This window comes from Haliotis cracherodii, unplaced genomic scaffold (assembly GCF_022045235.1).
Source record: "Haliotis cracherodii isolate W230 unplaced genomic scaffold, xgHalCrac1.p SCAF_6, whole genome shotgun sequence".
Classification (NCBI taxonomy): Eukaryota; Metazoa; Mollusca; class Gastropoda; order Lepetellida; family Haliotidae; genus Haliotis; species Haliotis cracherodii.
In genome coordinates this window covers 33644069-33665700 of record NW_027266319.1, presented here as the reverse complement: position 1 = coordinate 33665700, position 21632 = coordinate 33644069, and the positions used below count along the sequence as shown (strand labels likewise).

Here is a 21632-nt window from a genome sequence, read left to right as displayed (position 1 = left end):
GTGTTTATGACGTCAAACCATTAACTGTCTGTGTATCTAACATTAAAACAGATGTGATTTACCACGTACCATTAAAACTATTGAAACACTACGGATACCAGGTCTAAATGAGACAGCTACAAAAATTGCCACTTGATTTCCTCGCAACTGTGGTTTGATTTACAATGTAAGAGCGAGCACTCTATCACCCTAGGTGGATATGAGACATGCACAATCTGTATACTGTATTAAGTCTATATACCGTACTGTTCAAATGAAAATAATCATAGGGAGCTGTAAAGAGATTTGGCATCATTTTTGAACGGATGTTGTTTCCGGATGGGTGTACGTCGTTAAATTAAAACCCACTCACTCACTAAAGGTGGGGTGTTGGTATAGAAGGGTATGTTTAAGGCTGACGGGGTGTTGGTATAGAAGGGTATGTTTAAGGCTGACGGGTTATCGGTATAGATGGGTATTTTGATGGCGGATGGGGTGTTGGTATAGAAGGGTATGCTTAAGGCTGACGGGGTATTGATATAGATGGGTATGTTTAAGGCTGACGTGGTATTGGTATAGATGGGTATTTTGATGACGGATGGGGTATTGGCTCAGTTGGGTATAATCAACATGGATATGATCGTGAGGCTGTCTCGTAAAGAGTACCAGGATCGATTCCTACAGATCACCATGGGAACCATGAACCTGCATCCCTGTCACTGTAACCTCATCTGACCACCGGTCATTAAACAATGACCTGGCAAACCAAACACACAATCATACTGCAATATAGTGACACATAAAAACAAATCCTAATAATTGATTCAAATCTCTCACATTCTAAACGTCCCTGTATCCTTTTATAGCTCAACACGAAAGACGCATAAAAGTGCTGGTAGGCTCTTGTGACGCTGCAACACTTAATATGCATGAACCATGAACGACTTTACCTTACCGCGTATGCGAGGAACTTGTATACGCCATGTTTAATCACAGTGTTACTGTATAACTACTACAGCAACCACCAGGACAGTGTGGTAGCCTAGTTGAGCGGTCGGGTAGCCTAGTGGTTAAAGCGTTCGCTCGTCACGCCGAAGACCCGGGTTCGATTCCCGACATGGATACAATGTGTGAAGCCAATTTCTGATGTCCCCTGCCGTGATATTGCTGGAATATTGCTAAAAGCGGCGTAAAACAATACTCACTGGTAGCCTAGGCGTTAAAGCGTTCGCCCGTCACGCCGAAGACCCGGGTTCGATTCCCCACATGGGTACATTGTGTAAAGCCCAATTTTGGTGTCCCCCGCCGTGATATTGCAGGAATATTGCTAAAAGCGGCGTAAAACAATATTCAGTCAGTCATGAAACACACACCGATAACACTCCTGATATTAGGATAAGACAAACTGGGTTGCATAACTATGTACTCGCAAAATATGTGAGCTGTAGTTGTATTAGGTGCGAGACTGAACTGTGATATAATGGCAAGATTTAGTCAATAACCAATGTGTCTGTTTGTTCAATATCAACAGCCTGTCTTAAATAATTTAAGCTACGATCAACAAATGTATTTTTGTGTACAGTGACAAAAAAACGAAGTCGAGCCAGTACATGACGCGAAGGACGAGATGTTCAGTGACAGGTTACAGTTCAACCAAATTCTGATATTGAATATACATGGTCGGGGCTGATCGATCGCAATGTGTCGCCCTCAATCGCTATGTCGTATCGTTACGATGTATTGGCTGTTGATGCCAGAACCGCCAATAGCTCTGTTGTCAGTGTTTTGAATACAGTGAATACATTAGCATGAATGTTCGCAACGTTTATTGCATATATTCCGTAAGGCCAGGTTCACACAGTGCCGATTATGGCTCCCATTTGAGATCAGACATCGAAAAGTGAAAAAGTCGGATTACTATCCTCAATGATCTGGAATGTCCTATCATTGTCTGAACGCAGTCGTATACGTTCGTAACAGAGTCCTGCGGATCGGGAAAGGCCCAGAGAGGTCGGCCAAGCACTCCCGACAGTGTGGTGCGTCACGTAACATTCGGGAAACTTGGCCGATTTTGTCTTGTCGGATGACAATCGTGACTATGTCGTATCAGATTCTGCTATATCGGATCAAAATCGTAAGAATGCCCTGTGTTGTCTGGACGGTGTCCTGTGGATCGGGACGCTGTCGTGATGAACGGGCATGAATTTTTCATTGCCGTTTCATGTCGATTGAGTCCAGATTACGTCCAGATCTTGCCGAATGTGAACCGTCCTTGACAGTTCACTGTCCGGTCACTGTCTGATCTCTGTCGGATCGCATTCGGGAGAATCCGGACGCTGTCTGGACAGATTCGGTCATTTTTACCATGCGAAAGATACAAATCGGATCAGATTCGGATTGAGAACGTGAGAATCGGGACGAATTCGGCTGGAAACGGCTGAATCGGGACGCTTCCTGAACAATATCTGATAGTTTGTGAATTTCCCGTTACGAATCACAGGATCTTGATAAGACTTTTGACAAATTTTAATCGGGAATGGTACTATCACGGCAGTAAAATATTGTATGTTGAGTGAAGGGGCGAGTTTGGTCTCAGGCCGCTTTTCGCAATATTCCAGCAATATCAAGGAATGCAACACCAGAAATGGGCTTTACACATTGTACCCATGTGGGAAAATCGAACCCCGGTCTTCGGCGTGACGAGTGAACACTTTAACCACTAGGCTGCTCCCATTCGTTACCACTCGCCCCTTTCCGTAACCTGCAAGAAGACTCGTCCCCCATCGATGAATGATATGTGCGAAAATACGACAAACCAATCAGAATGCGCGTATGATTTCAAGTTCATCGACAAAGAATCCCTCAGAAATATTTTTTTTTATTTTACATATGTCTTGCATCTAAAAATATACCCAAGACACAGTTTAATGTGTTCAATCATACTGTATAATTCCGCATGTCCCGATGTGCATTAAATTTCATCTGAAATATATATAATATATGGGGAAATATATGTGAACCATTACGCAAATAGTTTACAATTGTTTTTGGTATGCCCGTTTCCGCTAAGACGGATCCCGGTCGCAAAAATGGCCATGTGAGGGGCACGAGACGCTTTTCGGCTTGTCCCGGAATAACACGAGTTGGTCACGAATGGGCTGCTCCACCCCTCCCTGTGTGTTTTGAAGAGCTGACTGATGACATATTCTGTCTCAAATAAAAAACCCGAGTAGATTCTCTGGTTTCTATTATTGGGCGACAATTCCTATAGAATTAACTGTGATGCTGCTGGTGGTGGTGGTAAAACAACGACTATGCTAGTAACTGTTTATATTGATACCTTATTAAGAGCTGAATTGATTATCATGCAAGACTGGTTAAATAACGATTTCACACATAAATAAACAATTACGGGTGGATAGAATTCGCAAATAGAACAATGTACCCAAATGAGGGCTCTAACAGTTCGTACGCATACAGTTCTAGTTGTGTGCATGTTTAGTTTCAATTTACCAACATATAGAATAGGTCCGCTAAACAACGACGACTCGGACTCTAAAGCGAAATGTTAATATGTTAATTGTAGTAGAATGATATTATTGCCTAACCTGACGAAGGCAAGCTACGCTTGACTGACCGGTATCAAACGCTTCAGTGGTTGTGTTTACAGAATATTTTCCCACGCGATTGTTTGATGGGAAAGTTCCCATACAATGATCACAATGAGTTTGAACTACCACTGTGTGATCTAGTCCCATTTCCACACTATTGTACACTGCAAATAGAGCGTGAACCATTTCATAAGTACTGAAGACGGGTTTTCCCAAGACGCCACTAAGTCTACGCAGGGAACAGCTAAGCTTAAATTTCTGGGCCGCATCCCAATCAAACCCTCTCATCCAAAACCTAATAAACCAAAATATCAGCCCCAAAAACCAAGCTCTAGCTCGTAAACACCCCTTACTTACCCCAATATCTCAAAGAATAACAAACTACCTAAATGAACACCAAATTAAAAATCTTAAACAAAACTGCAAACAATCAAATATCTTCACCCCTAAACTTAAAATACCCAAAATAGACACAACACTAGCTAGCCAAATAAATAAACAAACCGACCCAAACATAGCTAAAACCACCACACTAGCATACATACACGAAAATTGGTCAAATTGGTGTCACATTTACACGGACGGATCTTCAGATCCGACCTCCAAACACACAGGTTTCGGAGTCCATACCACACAACCAACTAAAACTACACAATCCTTCCGACTCCCAAACAACCAATCAATATTCACGGCAGAACTAATGGGCATGGCCTCAGCCCTCCATAGTCAAGAATCCAAAAACCACAATAAAATCCTAATACTTACCGACTCCCTAAGTGGACTGCAAGCCCTCAAAAACAAAAATACCAAAAACCGACCTAAATTAATAAATCTAATACTTAAAAGCTCCAACGACTTAACTAACGCAGGCAAACAAATAACTTTCTTGTGGATACCCGCCCACGTAGGAATATACGGTAATGAAAACGCCGATAAGGCAGCTAAACTATCCCTCAAAATCCCAGAAATAAGCTTAAACTTACCCATCTCAAAATCAGAAATTAAAAGTGTAAATAAGCAAAAAATCACCAAAAAATGGCATAACCTATATCTAAACTCAAATAGCCAAATCAAAAAAGTACTCAGCAAACCACTAACCAAACCAAAAATTCACCATCCATCAAAAAAAATCGACAGAGTAATCACTAAACTCCAAACAGGACACACCAACCTAAATAACCACCTAAAAAAAATAAAAAAACATACTACAGGTAACTGCCCACACTGCAAACAACTAGAAACCCCAGAACACGCACTCATCTACTGCACACACTACCTAACACATCGAACCGCATTACAAACCACCCTCAATCTAAACCAGGCTCTCACTCTAGAAGCAATACTAAACCCACAAAATAAACTAGAAAACTTCAAGGCCTTAGGCGTATTCTTAATCAAAACGGAACTAATAAAACGCATCTAAAAACACTATAATCCACCAAATCAAAATTACATAAACACACAAAAATCCACCATACCCAGCTCCCTTAGTTCTCCTCCCTTACCCCATCGGCATCTATTCCAAATCTCAAAATTCCCAAATTCTATATAAGCAACCCCTAAAGCCCCCTCTTGGGTTGCACACACCACTTTCGCCCCTTTCGGAAACACATTAAATGGCCTGGCCGGGCCCGTGTGCGAAATACGCTTCAGTCGGAAAGCGCACGTTAAATCTACAAAGTAAGTAAGTAAGTAAGACGCCATTGCTGACTGAGGCCCAAGGTGTGCATGTCGTCAGGACTGACTTACCCTATTGTGCCTGTGCGCAGATTGGAAGATAATTACAAGAAATGAATACTGTTTGGTGTCATTTTGCTGCAAATGCAACACCACGGAGTGAGTTGGGTTTACTCCGCTTTAAGCAATATTCCAGCCATATAAACACCTGAAACGGGCTTAATTTTTTGTACCCACGTAGAGAGTGACGAGCAAACGCTGTGTCAACTAGGCTACCCAACGCCCTTCTGCTTGTTGAGTGAGTGAGTGAGTCAACATTATTCCGCCGAGCTATGTTATGACAGGGATACGAAAACAATAACTGATATTAAGTCTGGATATATTTGAAAGGATATTTGTTAAAGGAAGCGATTGAGCGATACTCAAAGACTGGAAGACCTAACGTACACGTGACGTATATATATATATACCTACATACTAGCAAAGACACGTGAAGATCAGGGGTAGAATAGGTCTTCAGCAACCCATGCTTGCCGTAAAAGGCGACTATGCTTGTCGTAAGAGGCGACTAACGGGATCGGGTGGTCAGGCTCGCTGACTTGGTTTATGCATGTCATCGTATCCCAATTGCGTGGATCGATGCTCATGATGTCACTCACTCTATTGCCTTGTCCAGATTCGATTATTTACAGAACGCCGTCATATAGCTGTAACATTGCTGAGTGCGGCGTTAAACAACAAATAAACAAATAAAAAACATACTTATTCGCCACAATGCAAGTACTTTTCGGCAAACAACCACCAGGAAGCACGAGTGTGAAGAAAGAACACGCGCGCCAAAAATGCACGGTAGAGTAAGACTCGTTTTGGCATGAGTCCTCGACGACTGATTTAAACAGTCATAAGTTAATGGCGATATTTGAGAGCGCAGGCTTAAGATCACGAGGGTTTCTCAAAACCTTAAGAAATATAAGAGTGTTATATTCAAGTCAAGTTGATGTCTTTTTCAGGGTTCACATCCTCTCTATGACTTTAGTTAAATAGTGACTTTCAATATTTTAAACGCGAAGGAGTGCTACTGTTATGTAAGGGAATTTCATTCACGAAATGGGGGGCGGTCGGGTAGCCTAGTGGTTAAAGCGTTCGCTCGTCACTCCGAAGACCCGGGTTCGATTCCCGACATGGGTACAATGTGTGAAGCCCATTTCTGGTGTCCCCCGCCGTGATATTGCTGGAATATTGCTAAAAGCGGCGTAAAACCATTCTCACTCACTCACTCACGAAATGGATCCCGCATGGTATCCCTAATGGTATGTTTGTCGTAATACCACCAGACCGCCTCCGTGGTCTAGTGGTAGTGAGTCCGCCCGGAGAGCGGAAGGTCCGGGGTTCGATCCCCGGCCGCGTCATACCAAAAGACGTTGATGGTACTTGTTGTTACCCTGTCTGGCGCTCGGCATTAAGGGGCTAAAACAAGGACTGGTCGGCTCGGAGTCAGTATACTGTGTCTGAGTGGGGTATTCATGTTAAACTGCGGCATGTTATCTCAGTGGGCTAGCACTATAAATAGGCATCAGTCCGGATTAGGACAAGCATGCAGCCACACACACACACACACACGTGCATGCACGTCGCTATATAAGTGCAATAATTTTGGACGCGACGTTAAACCCAATTTCACCTCACCTCACCTCACGTAATACCACCAACCGTCGATCAACGTAAAAAATGATCATGACAACACTAGCCTTGATAGATATCTTCTGTGGGAGCAGGAACTGGGTTGTAGCCTAGTGGTTAAAGCGCTAGTTCGTCACGCCGAAGATTCCCCACATGGGTACAATGTGTTAAGCCCATTTCCGATGTCCCCGCCGTGATATTGCCTGAATAGTGCTAAAAGCGGCGTAAGAGACACCGACTGATTCACTCACCCACTGTAGAAGCAACAGGTACGTGAATCACTGACCAAGGAAGAGGACAAATTACAATAACATTTTGGCAGAATTGCAAAAGCTTGGTTGATTGTGGGTCATCGTACACGACTGCGTGGAGCACTGTTCGTGATATATATCACTCGTCTGTCTGGTCCAGACTTGATTATTTAAAGACTGCCGTCATATAGCTGGAATATTGTGAAGTGCGGCGTTAAACAATAGACCAAAAAAACACAACTATAACGAAACTTCAAAGCAAGTTACAAGCAATACTCAAGCCAACGAAAAGATATCCACTATCTCTATATCTAGTCTTCCTGGTCAAGATGTTTTTGTCTCAGATAGCACAAGTAAATAACATTGTTTGGAAACACCAACTTCCTGGGTCTATACAACCTTGACAACACACACTGTGCCCTCGATATTGTCGTCACGAGTGAACTGGCGGGCTACAGGTCCAAACTACCAACTACTTGGTAGCTTGTTGGACGCAGAATAATTAAAAGTCGAGGGGTGGGGGGTCGGGGTTGGAGGTTTAGACAGCGCCGAGAAGCTGAACAACTGCTGGGGCCTACAAGTAGCGCAAGCTCTTCTGCATGGAATTGCGTAAACAAAAAAGTGAAACCTGGAAACGACATCGCCTTGACAAAAATCACTTATAATAATCTGAATCAGATGCCTCAAATTCAGTTGTTTTAATAATTAGTTCCATTTCTTCAATGCTGATGGGGGCAGTCTAGTGGTTAAAGTGTTCGCTCGTCACGCCGAAGACCTGGGTTCGATTCACCATTGGGCCAAATATTTCGCAAATATGAATTATCAATGCAAGATAATAAATAACGGGTCTAGATTATCCATCGAAACAGATTCCATTTGGCGTAAAGGGGAAAATAGCTGTGAAAGTTTTTTTGTATGAATGGACCACTGAAAATCAGTGATGACACCAGGTGTTCCTGAAAATGTTGAGCATGTCCGACCCCACCGATAGCACCCGCCGCTCCCATAGTTTGCATAAAAAAAAGTAAGCATCTACCTCCTGATGCCGCACAGCAGTACCATGTGATGACCGCTTGTAAACTAAGCAACTAATATAAAAAAACAACCAACAAATACAAACATAAAAGAACTAAGTGTAAATAATTCGGGAAGCAAATATTTTCTTTGGCAGATGAATGTTGAATACTGAAATTTTGTATGGAGACTGAAAACAAATTCAGCTTCAGCTGCAAAAATATTTGTTTTAATTCTTTCAGTATCCAACTAAAACATTTATGTGTCCTGTATGTTATATCGCTGTAACAACGTGTGTCTTCAACGACGTTTATGGTGATATACAAAACTAGTGCTATGTGCCAGCGTTACCGTGGTTTACACGAAGATCAACGACGCTAAAGCGCATGCTCGACGGTGGTTTGGGGTAATATCAGGCACACTCGTGTGAGTGAGTGGTTTGGTTCAACGCCGCAATGAACAGTATCTCAGTATTGTCATGTTGTTGAAGTGATGCTATAGGCGTTAATAAACTCTGGTTGAACCCGCGCGCACAGGTATGGTGTCTAGAAACACAATCAGGGCGATTCAGTATATGATGTTACTGCACGATGTCAATTTGCAATCTTTTCTATGCCAAAGATACGCTTTTTTAAAGAAAACTCTATGATAAACTATAGATCAGAAGTCAAATCCAAGATGGCCGCAACCGAAATATCATAAAGCGGTTCAAGACTTTTGATGTAGAAAGTATGGAGATAATCTCTGCATATATTGAAAGTAATTCAGCGGCATGTTTCAGAGCAAACGATTGCGGCAGAACGATGTCCACACTACAAAAACGACAAATGAGCTCTGAACGTCCAATCCAATATGGCCACGACATATGGTGACCTTTGATATTTGATCAAGGACAGAAGTTCTTCAGCAGCCAATAACAGTATATCAAACACCTGCTGCGGCTACTTTTCATTATAACTTTCCATGCAAAAAGATCATAAAGAAGTCATGCAAAATACGTTATGACAACTTTGTCCCAGAAGTAGGACTCAATATAGCTGCCACCCTTGATAATTCTCCAAATGTTTGCTGGTAACTTTGCAGTACGGTGCATGGAACCAAAGTTTGGAAGCGTTTGATAGGACAGTTCGAGAGGAGCAGGTTTTGGCAAACAAGTAATGGGAACAATGGTAAAATGCATGGCCAAAATATTTGGCACCATCAGATGTCCACCAAACTTGAAGAAAGAACTGTCTGGCCAGAATTGTGCAAATAGTCATGACGTCATGTCTGACGTCGACGTTTAACGCCACCAGGAGAAAGCCACAAGCTCCACCAACCAGCACCACCAACGCAGTCCATCATAGTCAGGCTCGGAACATTTCCGACACACCGATAGATCGAAACATGCATACAGAGAGCTCCTGTCCTTGGTGTGCTGTGCTGTTCTGGGTGGCGTGTAAACCACGTGTCTACATGACTTCCTGCATGGATGACTAAGGGGGGCAGGTATTGATCGTGGCGATCCTAAACGATCAGGCGCCTGGCGACGCAAAAAACACAACACATCGCCGAAGTTACAGTGTCGTCGTTACAACCCATTGATGGTATTTTAGGCAGTTACGTGACTCGTAGGGCAGAGCGGAGTAAACAGCGCCGGTAATACTGTTTGAACGACGGACTAGAGGGTGAAGTGGGGTATAGGCCACGTTCATTATTATTGCGCTTACAAAGGGATTTGTATACACTTGTGTCCGTGTGGCTGAATACCAGTCCCGGCTTATGCCAGTTTTTGCGCCAGGTAGGGTAACAACAAATACCATCTTTCAACGTCTTTTGGTATGACGCGAACAGGGATCGAACCACGACCTTCTGCTCTCAAGGCAGACCACCTATCGACTCCACCACAGAGGTGGCAGAATAGGATGTTTGTTTGTTTGTTTATTTGTTGTTGAATGCCGCACTCAGCAATGTTCCAGCTATATGACGGCGGTCTGTTAATAATCCAGTCTAGAGCAGACATTCTAGTGATTGACATCATGAGCATTGTTCCACTCAATGGGGATACGATGCCATGCATCAACCAAGTTAGCAAGCCTGACCACCCGATCCCGTCAGTCGACTCTTACGACAAGCATGGGCAATATAGTGGACGTATCTTTTAGTTTACACAATACAATACAATCCTTTAACTTAGACTCTGTATGTCGATATCGTTTAAGACGATGTACGTTCATGGTGCTGGCAGAGTCACGTGGCACTGTGGTTTAACATCGGCAGTCCACTTGTCTCGAACCTCGACTAACTCAAGATGCATGTCATAGTCCCGAAAACATCGGAAACCCTTACGCTGCTTACCCTTGAGATATGAATTTGTGTCAGCGTCGTCATTGTATTGGAGATAAGTCCATCACGCCAAAATGACGAACTGAAAGACATATTAGTAATACTAATATTGGATGAAGGTGACTCTTCTTTAAACGAACCATGTAGGGGGTCCAGGTTATAAGAGATTCTCAGCAACCTATGCTGGCCGTAAGAGGATACTTAACTTTGTCCATTGCGTCATCGTTCCCGACGGCGTGGATCGGTGCTCATGACATCAATCACTGGATTGTCTGGACAAGTCTCATTTTTTCACATTGCTGGGGTGCGGCGTTGAATAACACAGAAAGAAATTTTGAAATGTCTCACTATCACACACCCAAAACCAATATTTTTAACCGATTTAATCACTTCAGTTTTTTAAAGGCTGGCTTTATTATACGAGTGAATACGGGGGTGTCAGCTCCACAGCAGTGCCTATTTGAACTGTTATCTTTTGTAGCAAATAAAGAAGTGTGATATTTGCTTGTACCGGTGAGTGTTTGTTCGCCTTTTTTTAAAACCATAATCGCCACAGGCCCCGTTGCTAATAAAACTCTGGTAAGATTAGGAGAATTGCCTTCGAGAAATTGCAACAGTCATTGTGGTATTCTTGTCATGCAGGCGTTGTGAATCCTGACAAATAAAGCCGGGACATTAATGACGAAATGTGTCTGAGCTTTACAGACTTGACACGAAGTGACTCATACCCCAGGTCCTTGCAATTGACATATCAAATCGCGAACTGCTGAATATGTGAAAAAAAACAAAAGAAATAACCCATCTATAATAACACAAGGATAACGTGTGCATTTGCAAAGTATAGAAAAATATCATCTGACTTCAAATATTTTAAGTTTGATAAATGAGGACAACGCATTACTTGATATGCTCAGTGACGACAGAAACAACGTGATTACGAATGCACAAAAATAACACAGCAGTGAAACAGCGCAAACTAGTACAACCTATACAGTGTTACCTCGTTAATCCGGACGGTATCATTTGTTTGTATGTGAAATCGTTGTGATTGGCAAGTTTCCAGATTTAGGAATCATGGATGCGGAGTACTGTTGGCGTAAATCCACGAGCATATAGACGTCCAAACACAACCGTCAGGATTGCGAATTGTCCGGATAAGTGGGGTTCCGGAATAATAAGGTGTGACTGCTGTTGTTACACCAACATAAACGATGTTATGACACCGCTGCATAGTTCGGTGTACAGATAATCACCATGAAGGTGAAAAGATCATAACAATGGCTATATCAAAGAGTGTCACGATAAGAATTATGATGATAATAATAATATTAGCAGCAGCAACATCTATAAAAAATAAGTATAAAAATAGCAGCCAAACCACGATGGTGGTAATAGTCATACAATGATAGAACTATACTAATACAATGAAAGTACAGTGCTAGTGCAATACTGATACAGTGATAGTACAATACTAATACAATGATAGTACAATACTAATAATAGTGATAATAATAGCAGAGATAATTATAATAACAGCGATTATATAAACATGCATATAATGACAGTGCATACAACCGAAATGATAATATAAAAATAATAATAATAATAATAATAATAATAATAATTTTCGCAAAACTTAGGCTTTTTATTCTACTTTTATTGTTTGTTTTGTTTGTTGTTTAACGCTTCACTCAGCAATGATCCAGTTAGTTATATGTAAATAATTGAGTATGAATCAGACAATCCACAGTCGCATTTTTCTTCTTCTTCTTCTACTACTGGGACACGCACAAACATGACACAACTAGTCCACATAACATGACATGTCTATAGCTAAAGATTAGCTTAAGCTTATACTCGTGATCATGACGTAACCTATCTTAACTGTCACATCGTGTCAACTTACCCCACAATCCAACTCACAGCGAAGCCCGGGAATCGGGTGTGGTGCCGCTGCCACCAGGAGGCACACGAGGGGTAAGGAAAGAACCTTCATGTCCGACACATTACCCCCGTTACTTTTACCTCACCCACGGAGTACGTACGCCTGTCAACCCGCCCTATCCACAGCGCAGCACGGTGGTGACTGGCAGTGACTACCCAGTTCAAGCCCATGTTTATAAATATCGCCTATATTGATTCGACTAACGGTACATATTTCAGCATACTTCTGCCTTATAGGGAAAGGCTTTGAAAGGCGGGTATGGACACTTGGCTCGAAATGCCTTTATGCGTGAAACTATTATTAACCGACTGATCCACTATGCAAATACGTTTATACGGCTACATTTATATGATATACAGGGGGCAGTTTGGGAGCCTTCACAAAGGTATAGGGTATTTTGCTGTTCCATTAAACACGTTCAGTTGTGCTGCCTTGTGAGCGGACATTGGAATGGTTTCCATACAAAATGAATAGGTGAATGCACGTGTTTGTTATGTGACTTTAAATTATATGTATTAACAACCATGGATTAACTTGGCGAATTGGAAAAAATGAAAAGTAGATTGTGTATAACGCTTCAGTGTCAAATATTCAGAGTTAAGGTAACCGGGGTTCCGCGTCTCAGCTGTCAAATATTTATGTTTGACCATGTATATTTATGCCTCTCTCAGAGATACATTTAAAATACAAACAAAAACACATTATACAGTAAACTACGGTTATAACGAACTCAAAGGGACTACTAATTTAAGTTTATTATAACTGTAGTTCGTTGTAAGCATATATACAGCATAACTACAGCAAATAGTCGGGACCAAAAAAGTAAGTTCGTTATATCCGTCAGTTCGTTATAAGCGTGTTCGTTATAACCGTATTGTACTATATATACATTTGATCACAATATATCGCACGGCGATTTATAAGAGGCATTAAAACAAATGATTAAAACATAAAAGGATATTTTAGAAGGAGACTAAGCTAAATAGCTAAAAATACACGAAATACTTATATATGTACATACATTATCTGTATAAAATCTGTCGGCGCTCAACTAAAATAGCACGGTACGGTTTTGGCAACGCAAGAGATAAGATCTGGGTTTGCTAAGATACCAGAAAATATGTCTGTCCAAGACAATGCGTTCAAATAAGGTATAGTGAAGCTACGTGTAGTAAGAAAGTTTGCCCTCTGGTCGTTATATATACAGTAAAGTATGTTTATAACGAACACGCTTATAACGAACTTACGGATATTACGAACTTAATTTTTGGTCCCGAACATTTGTTGTATGGATGTTGCATATATGGTTATAACGAACTACGGTTATAACGAACTAAAATTAGTGCTCCATTTGAGTTCGTTATAACCGTAGTTTACTGTAGGACATAAAAGTAAAACATGTTCTGCGTCCTCGATACAGTCTGTACAGTTAAAAGAATATCTGTCTTCATTAGCGACTAGTCTTAATCTTATCGGCGCTACTCTACATCTGGGGCGGTCGGGTAGCCTAGTGGTTAAAGCGTTCGATCGTCACGCTGAAGACCCGAGTTCGATTCCCGACATGGGTACAATATGTGAAGCCCATTTCTGGTGTCCCCCGCCGTGATATTGCTGGAGTATTGCTAAAAGCGGCGTAAAACCAAACTCACTCACTCACTCATCAGAGTAATACAACTAGTCACACAGCAACAAGAAATATATGTTTTTATCCTCGGCGGGATACGAAGCTGTAAACTCTTGGATCATAGTTCTTCACTCTGCAACATGTGATACAGAGACTGCTGTCGTCACAAGGGTCAACTGTCCTACTCCCCATTCACCGAGTTTGGTTAAGTTGTACATTTTATGTTAATATCGTACAAAGATCGTTGTAAGTCCTGGTTGTATATGCATGTGCTATGCAAGTGCCTGTGAATCTGATTTGCACATCTAATTTCAATATATGTTATACATCTTATCCATATTTGACAGATTGCCTAATCATAGGCACTTTATTGAAACAGGTTTAAAATTTAGACATGTTTAAAACCCGGATCTTCACGGATCACTAAAACCATGAAATCTTCTTTTGTCGTGCGCACGTGCTTGTTTCTTTTCGGGTATAGGGACGGTCGGGTAGCCTAGTGGTTAAAGCGTTCGCTCGTCACGCAGAAGACCCGGGTTCGATTCCCGACGTGGGTACAATGTGTGAAGCTCATTTCTGGTGTCCCCCGCCGTGATATTGCTGGAATATTGTTAAAAGCGGCGTAAAACCATACTCACTCACTCACTTTCCGGGTATAGTCCGTTCCAAATAGAGGGCGTAATTAACATCTTCCGATAAGCAATTCAACACCGTGCTGGTGATTTCGACTCAACCATGAACGAAACAGTTTCATGTATGATATAACATAGTCTGTCTTACAGACCCTGATACAAATATATATCAAATACAGCCCATGCAAGTCTATAATGTTGGCAAGTCTAGATTACTGCAGTATCTGAAAATGAAGAGAGTCACAGGACTCCCTTTTTTCTTATATTTTTATTAAGATAACTGAACAACTGTTTTTTCTGTACGATATGTTCATTTCAGAGACTAGATGTTAGTCTAGATATAACACTCTAAACTCTAAAATCATAAACACGTTTAATCGACTGGACTCACAATGTATAACCCATGTGTTACTGGACAGGTGGTAGATTCCTGTTTATTGTCGTGGATGTCACAGATGTAGTATACCACGCCATCCCCTTGTTATTAATATTCAGTAAAACTTCCTCATCCCGCCATCCGTTGTTTGCTCTTTAGCTATGCTAACAGCGTACGGCGCCCTTTAACACATGGTGAGTTTACCGAGTACTCAGTGCCTGATTGCCTGACTTTAATGATATAGCGTGCGCGCATCGCAGTCGTTGTAATCTCACCGCGTCAACAATACCTATAAGGTCCGTTCCTGCATTGTAACAGCTTGGAAAAACCGACGCGTAACTCCCACACGCATAGATGTCCTTATGGGACAGACATGTTTGGAAAATCCTGGTCGTCTTAATACAAGCTTGTGATTGGTGGAACAAGTGTAGAGGCTTGAACAGGTGCTGATTGCAATTTGATATAACACAGACGGTTAAAATCAAGTACTATGTTGTCAGCGCTTTGTCGCGTTAACAAGCTTGTAATATAACAGTGATGTTAAGTAGACCGTGGTAATATACGACATGAACCCCGCTGCTCTTTGTGGTTTCAGCTTTTGTTTGCATATTTGTCAGCAAGGTGAGCTTGGCTCATCCGGATTTTCTTGGATGGAGAAGTCCCGGGTATAAAGTGGCCCCAATGAATTATAATAAAGGATCCATCAAATTCTCGTCAGATAAATGATAGTATTACGTGCGTTTAAACAAATGATTTGTTAAATATGTTTTTCGGTATACAGCGATTGGAATAAAGTGAAGGATGGGATGTTTCATATTTTGAAACATACTGGATATCAAGTGTGTCACATCTATTATATTTATCACGATATGATATACGGGATAAGGAGGATAAATTTGGGACAGAGAATTAATCACTGTTTAATTGTCATTTGGAAGTTGGTGTGTAAATACGAAAATGTAAAAAAATACTGAAAGCAATAAACCGGAAGTTGTTATCAATAAAGAGAATACATAATCAGCCTCCGCTACCGATTTTATGTTTAAATACTAAACAAAATCGAAGATTTTACCTAAAGTTTTTTAGGTTGTATGTATCAGTTGAAGAGACCCACAATTTTCCGCAAACGTGACCAAGTCAAATCTATTTTATTTAAAACAAACGCACGGTGGCCCATAACCGCCACTGGTGAGATCATTTTTCACTGTATGTCTCTATATGTTTTTCCCCTGGTGAGATCATTTTCCCCTGTAAACTTCTTTGTTTTATCTCACCCGTGGAAGTAACTGGTGGCCGCCAGATAAAACATAGAGACATACAGTGAAAAATGATCTCACCTGTGGCGGGTATGGGCCGAAGATTGATTGTCTGCAACGGGTTCATACTATTCCACAGAACTGCGTCAGTTGAGACGAGCTACCCAGGATTGGTATGGTTTGTTGTTTAACGCAACGGTCAGCAATATTCCAGCTATACGACGGCGGTCTGTAAATGTCTGGACCAGACAATCCAGTGATTGACATCATGAGCATCGATCCACACAATTGGGATACGATGACGTGCATCAACCAAGAACTACCCAGGAAAAACGTCGAGGATGCTCCGCCGACGCTGTTACTCCTTCAGGACAACTCGCACACGCCACAGATAGCAGCAGCTGCAGCTACACTCTGGGACAGTTACTTCCCCATCCCCCTTACTCTCCTGACTCAACACTCTCTGACTCGTACCTCTTCTTTATATATATATGGCCCATAAACAAACCAGACAATCAAGTGATTGATGAACCAGGTTGGTTGGTTGGTTGGTTGGTTTTTTGTTTAACGCCGCACTCAGCAATATTCCAGCCATATGTCGGCGGTCTGTAAATAATTGAGTCTGGACCAGACAATCCAGTGATTGACATCATGAGTATCGATTCACGCAATTGAGATCGATGACATGTATCAACCAAGTCAGCGAGCCTGACCACCCGATCCCGTTAGTCGCCTTTTACGACAAGCATAGTCGCCTTTTACGGCAAGTATGGGATGCTGAAGACCAATTCTACCCCGGAATCTTCACGGGTCCAGGAAGTACAGTGACATCACAGTGCATTCATAACCTTTAGGCCTTCTGGGGGGCCAAGAAGAAGACATGTATACTGAATCGCAAGAGAAACGTCACCATGGACAGATATATGAGAAACCTTATTTGTCCAAACACTGTAAACATACTTTGAGACGTATTAAACAGATGAAACTTGGCAAAACTGATCATCAAGGTCGAAATGAAAGTGTCAAATGTTCTTAAAGTGAAATCCAACACTAGTCTCTGAGAAAATGGCATCACAAGTCAGTATCTCGTGTGTCCGCCATGTTCATTGATGACTGCCGTGCAACGTCGATACATGGAATGGATGAGGCGGTTGATGAAGGCCATAGGCACTTGAGCCCACGCTCTGAGAAACGCCTGATGCAGTTCAGCTGCAGTTGTCGGCCTTGGTCGGACGTCATTCAGCCGTCCTTGAATCTCGTCCCACAGGTGCTCAATGAGATTTAAATCGGGACTGAGGGCAGACCACTGCATGGTTCTGATGCCACTCTGCTGGAGGATTTGGGACAGTTCGCTGAGAAGGGATGAACTATCATCTGATAGCTCCGGAAACTTCCGACAATACAAGCGGACATGGCATTCGTGACCAACTCATGTTATTCCGGGACAAGCCATATAGCGACTCGTGACATGTATGTGTCATAAAGGGTTGTCTTTAACAATGCCTGTTTAGCACTTCCATGAGTTTTCACCGATATGTGGAACACCTCTGTGTACTGGTCCCTGTTTTCAATAATGCTGTAACTGAATGTTTATACTATTTTCCTACGTTAAACCAACAGTATGCAATTAATATAACCCTATTACGAATGTTGAGAGTACTTTGGTTGGCAAGAATATATACAGGATAGGAGGTAGTGTTTATACAGTTGAGTAGGTTTAAGATCAGTATGGGAGTTACGATCACCTTAGCGCTAAGATGGGAAACAACACCAGTAATATCTTTTTTTAGTGCTGCAAATTAGGCCATTTACAAAAAGGCCCAGTCAACATAGTTCGCAGGAGCTAATGCATTGCACATAACCGGACATGTCATATTGGCGGGGGATATGAGTATTTCATGCTTGTTACAATTACCCTTTATCCAACATAAAACTGGAACATTTTGGAAAAGGGGAACCCCTAAAAGCTTAGCTATATAACTGCAAAATGATATATTATTTACAAGTCACCACCCAAAGATTAGGGACCAGCAACATACATTCTGGGTGTTTAATACCCTGTATGTCTATTCTTCTGTTTCTCCACGGTTGATCAGATGATCTGGTTCCTCCAGCCTCTGTCCCAACTGACTTATCCTGCCCCTTGTCATGTAGGTGTCATAAAGGCTTGTCTTTAACAATGCCTGTTTAGCACTTCAATGAGTTATCACCGATATGAGGAACACCTCTGTGTACTGGTCTCTGCTTTCATAAAGCTGTAACTGAATGTTTATACTGTTTTCCTACGTTAAACCAACAGTATGCAATTAATATAACCCTAGAACGAATGTTGAGAGTACTTTGGTTCAAAGACTTCAGTAATTCTGTAAAGTTTGTCACATTTGTATCTCCAAGAATATCCTTCATGTCATCATCTTTCCTCTCAGTCGGAAAGCGCACGTAAAATCTCCAATATAAGTACCGTGTTCGACGTAATAAGCGCCCAAGGCGATATTTGCTAATATATTGGCTAGTGAACAATCTCAATTAGCACCCCTTACAACTGTACACAAGACTTATTTATTCTTTTATACTACTACTACGCCCGAGAAATCAGTGACGTTTTGCTGAGGTGTCGTTTTAGCCTGCACCCGCATCCCATATATTGCTGGTTATGAAAATAGTCATAGTATGATCATAGACCCTTACAAGCTGCTGGTTGAATAGTAACTAGTAACGCCCAGAATCGTGACTGGGGGAATTAATTCAGCTCATAATTAATTTTCCTCCATTCATATGATGGCGCGACTAAACTACTCTCCTTAAAATACAGCCGAGCTCCGTCTCTAACACCCCAGTGCAAGCGCAAATAAGGTCGGGAGCCAGTTTAACTTTATTTTGTAATATCGCGTGATCTTACGAGACTTCATGTCTTCCTTGACGACGGTTGTCACTTTGATGTTACATCGACGCCATTTTGGATGCCACATCTGCACTTTGCTGTTCTGAAAACGTTTTTTTCCTACTCTTTGTTGCAATTCTTGAACCTGCCACCATGAATGCGAGCACTTATGTTCAAGGTACAATTCTAATTACGCTTCAGTAGATTCCGTACCTACACGTTGGTATTTTAGTGTGATGAGGCCGTGTGTATCATGGCTCCTGTACTGGTCTTCAAACACTTTGCATGCTTTAGGGGCTTAAGATGTTGAATGTAGGGGCCCTTGTGTACTTTGAACTTGTAAACAGTTTTTGAAAATGTTGGTTTTTTAAATCTCATTGACATTGTTTAGGCGCCTTTATTACCATAGTAACATGTTGATTGAGTTGTAAAATGAATTCCGTAAATTCATTAACAGTGGTTTACATGAAGTGTTTGTGAGTCTTGGGGAAGTGTTTTGGGTGGGAAGTGCCCGTACAAAAGTTACAAATAGCCCAAGTGGAACACAACCCTGGCCCCGATCCCTTTTTTATAAACCTGGATCTTCCCATGATTTCTTATAAACTCTCAGAACTGACACAGCAGTCTGAGCCCAAATCAGTATTGTATGGCTAGGCGGAATCCCTTGTATTTTATCAAATAGAATTAGTTTAGCAGTGAAAGGTAAACTGTAACTTCTTATCCCATATTTTGTCTGAAGGGTTCAAGTTATAAAGTAACAGGGATATATACCTTGCAGTATCCAGGCTAGCTGCCCTTGATTATTACCATTACCCTTTATCCAACATAAAAATGGAACATTTTGGAAAAGTTGAACCCCTAAAAGCTTAGCTACATACAACCTGTCAGCACAAATAAATAAAGTGGGAGAAGATACACAGCGACTTTTTAGTTGTCGATACAAGTATCGATCACAGTCGCACACAATGTAAAAAATATTGATTCTGACCTTAAATGGTTGCATTAATAACTGTTCAACTAAACACTAATCAGTAGGGCAAGTTAATAGTGAAAACAAAAATATTTTCCAGCCCTACTAAAGGATATATTATTTACAAGTCACCACCTAAACATTAGGGACCAGCAACATACATCCTGGGTGTTTAATACCCTGTATGTTTATTCTTCTGTTTCTCCACAGTTGATCGGATGATCTGGTTCCTCCAGCCTCTGTCCCAACTGACTTATCCTGCCCCTTGCCATGTAGGTGTCATAAAGGCTTGTCTTTAACAATGCCTGTTTAGCACTTCCATCAGTTTTCACCAATATGGGGAACACTTTTGTGTACTGGTCCCTGTCATAAAGTTGTAACTCCATGCCTATACCATTTCCCTACTTTTAACCAACAGTGGGCTATTATGAATGTTGAGACATAACTTTGGTCCAAAGGCTGTAAAGTCTGTCACATATGTACTTCCAAGAATGTCCTTCATATCATCATCTTTACCATCTATCTCCTCTTTGCATTATCTACCCTCAGTATTTACTTTATAATATCATTGTTTACTTCATGTCTTCAGTTTGACATTTTCTGTAGTTTCTAACACACATTAACTCTGAATTGTAATCTCCAATAGGCCTTTTTCACTTCATTCCTCTTCTGTCTTTACCACCAAAATATTTCACTTGCTGCAATAAAAGTCAATGAGTGAATAACTTTCTCCATCTACATAATATTCTTTCCTTACATTCCATTCTTTCCACTACCTCCCTATCTATAGCAACCTACTTCTACTTCGAAGTCCCTGACCATCCCTGCCCACTTGTCCCACCTGCCCGTCCCACAGACCCTTCGCCCCAGCACTGTCCCCTCTGTGTCCCTCACCATCGCTGGTCAGTACATCGTGGACGACAGTGACTTTATTGAAGTAGATCTCGTGGATGAGGAGATTATCCAGCCAACCCACTCCTTCCTCAAGGCCTTGCTGTCCAGGGTTGCCAACTTCTTCAGAAGAGTCAAGAGTATGTTTTATAAGAAGAAGGGGGATTAGGCAGTGAAGTCATATATATACTTATACTTTGGACTGTTGAGGCATGTGTGACAATATTTAGAAAATACATAAAATTCATCTCTGTTTGTTTTTGGTTATTTTCTTTATGTTAATGAAATACATTATTTGTTACAACATTTTGTTTGTTTAGTTGTTCCTTTTTTGCTATTTTCTGGCTACGTTATAGACTAACGCATGGTGATCACACTTGTAGTCCATGTTGTCAGCCACACAACAATATGCCCTAAATCAGAGAGAGAGAGAGATGTCAGGTCACCATTTATTTTCCACCGGCATACAGCCCAAAGTCTCAATCACAATGCGCAACGGAATGCATCGGAACACATATCA

At 41.5% G+C, this 21632-nt stretch overlaps 1 protein-coding gene across 2 annotated transcripts; it reads left to right on the top strand.

The window, feature by feature from the left end:
* Positions 1-12444: 12444 nt before the first annotated feature.
* LOC139445699 (uncharacterized) lies at positions 12445-21281 on the top strand. Of its 2 annotated transcripts, none has more exons than XR_011651875.1 (3): positions 12445-12514; positions 20432-20493; positions 21160-21230. XR_011651875.1 is itself a non-coding variant. In XM_071226898.1 (3 exons), the coding sequence occupies exons 1-3, from the start codon at positions 19405-19407 to the stop codon at positions 21279-21281; spliced, it is 357 nt and encodes a 118-aa protein (XP_071082999.1). The 2 variants fall into 2 exon arrangements, 1 of the variants encoding a protein (XP_071082999.1); XM_071226898.1 differs by lacking the exon at positions 12445-12514 and adding an exon at positions 19405-19429 and having other exon boundaries at positions 21012-21281.
* The last annotated feature ends 351 nt before the right edge of the window (positions 21282-21632 follow it).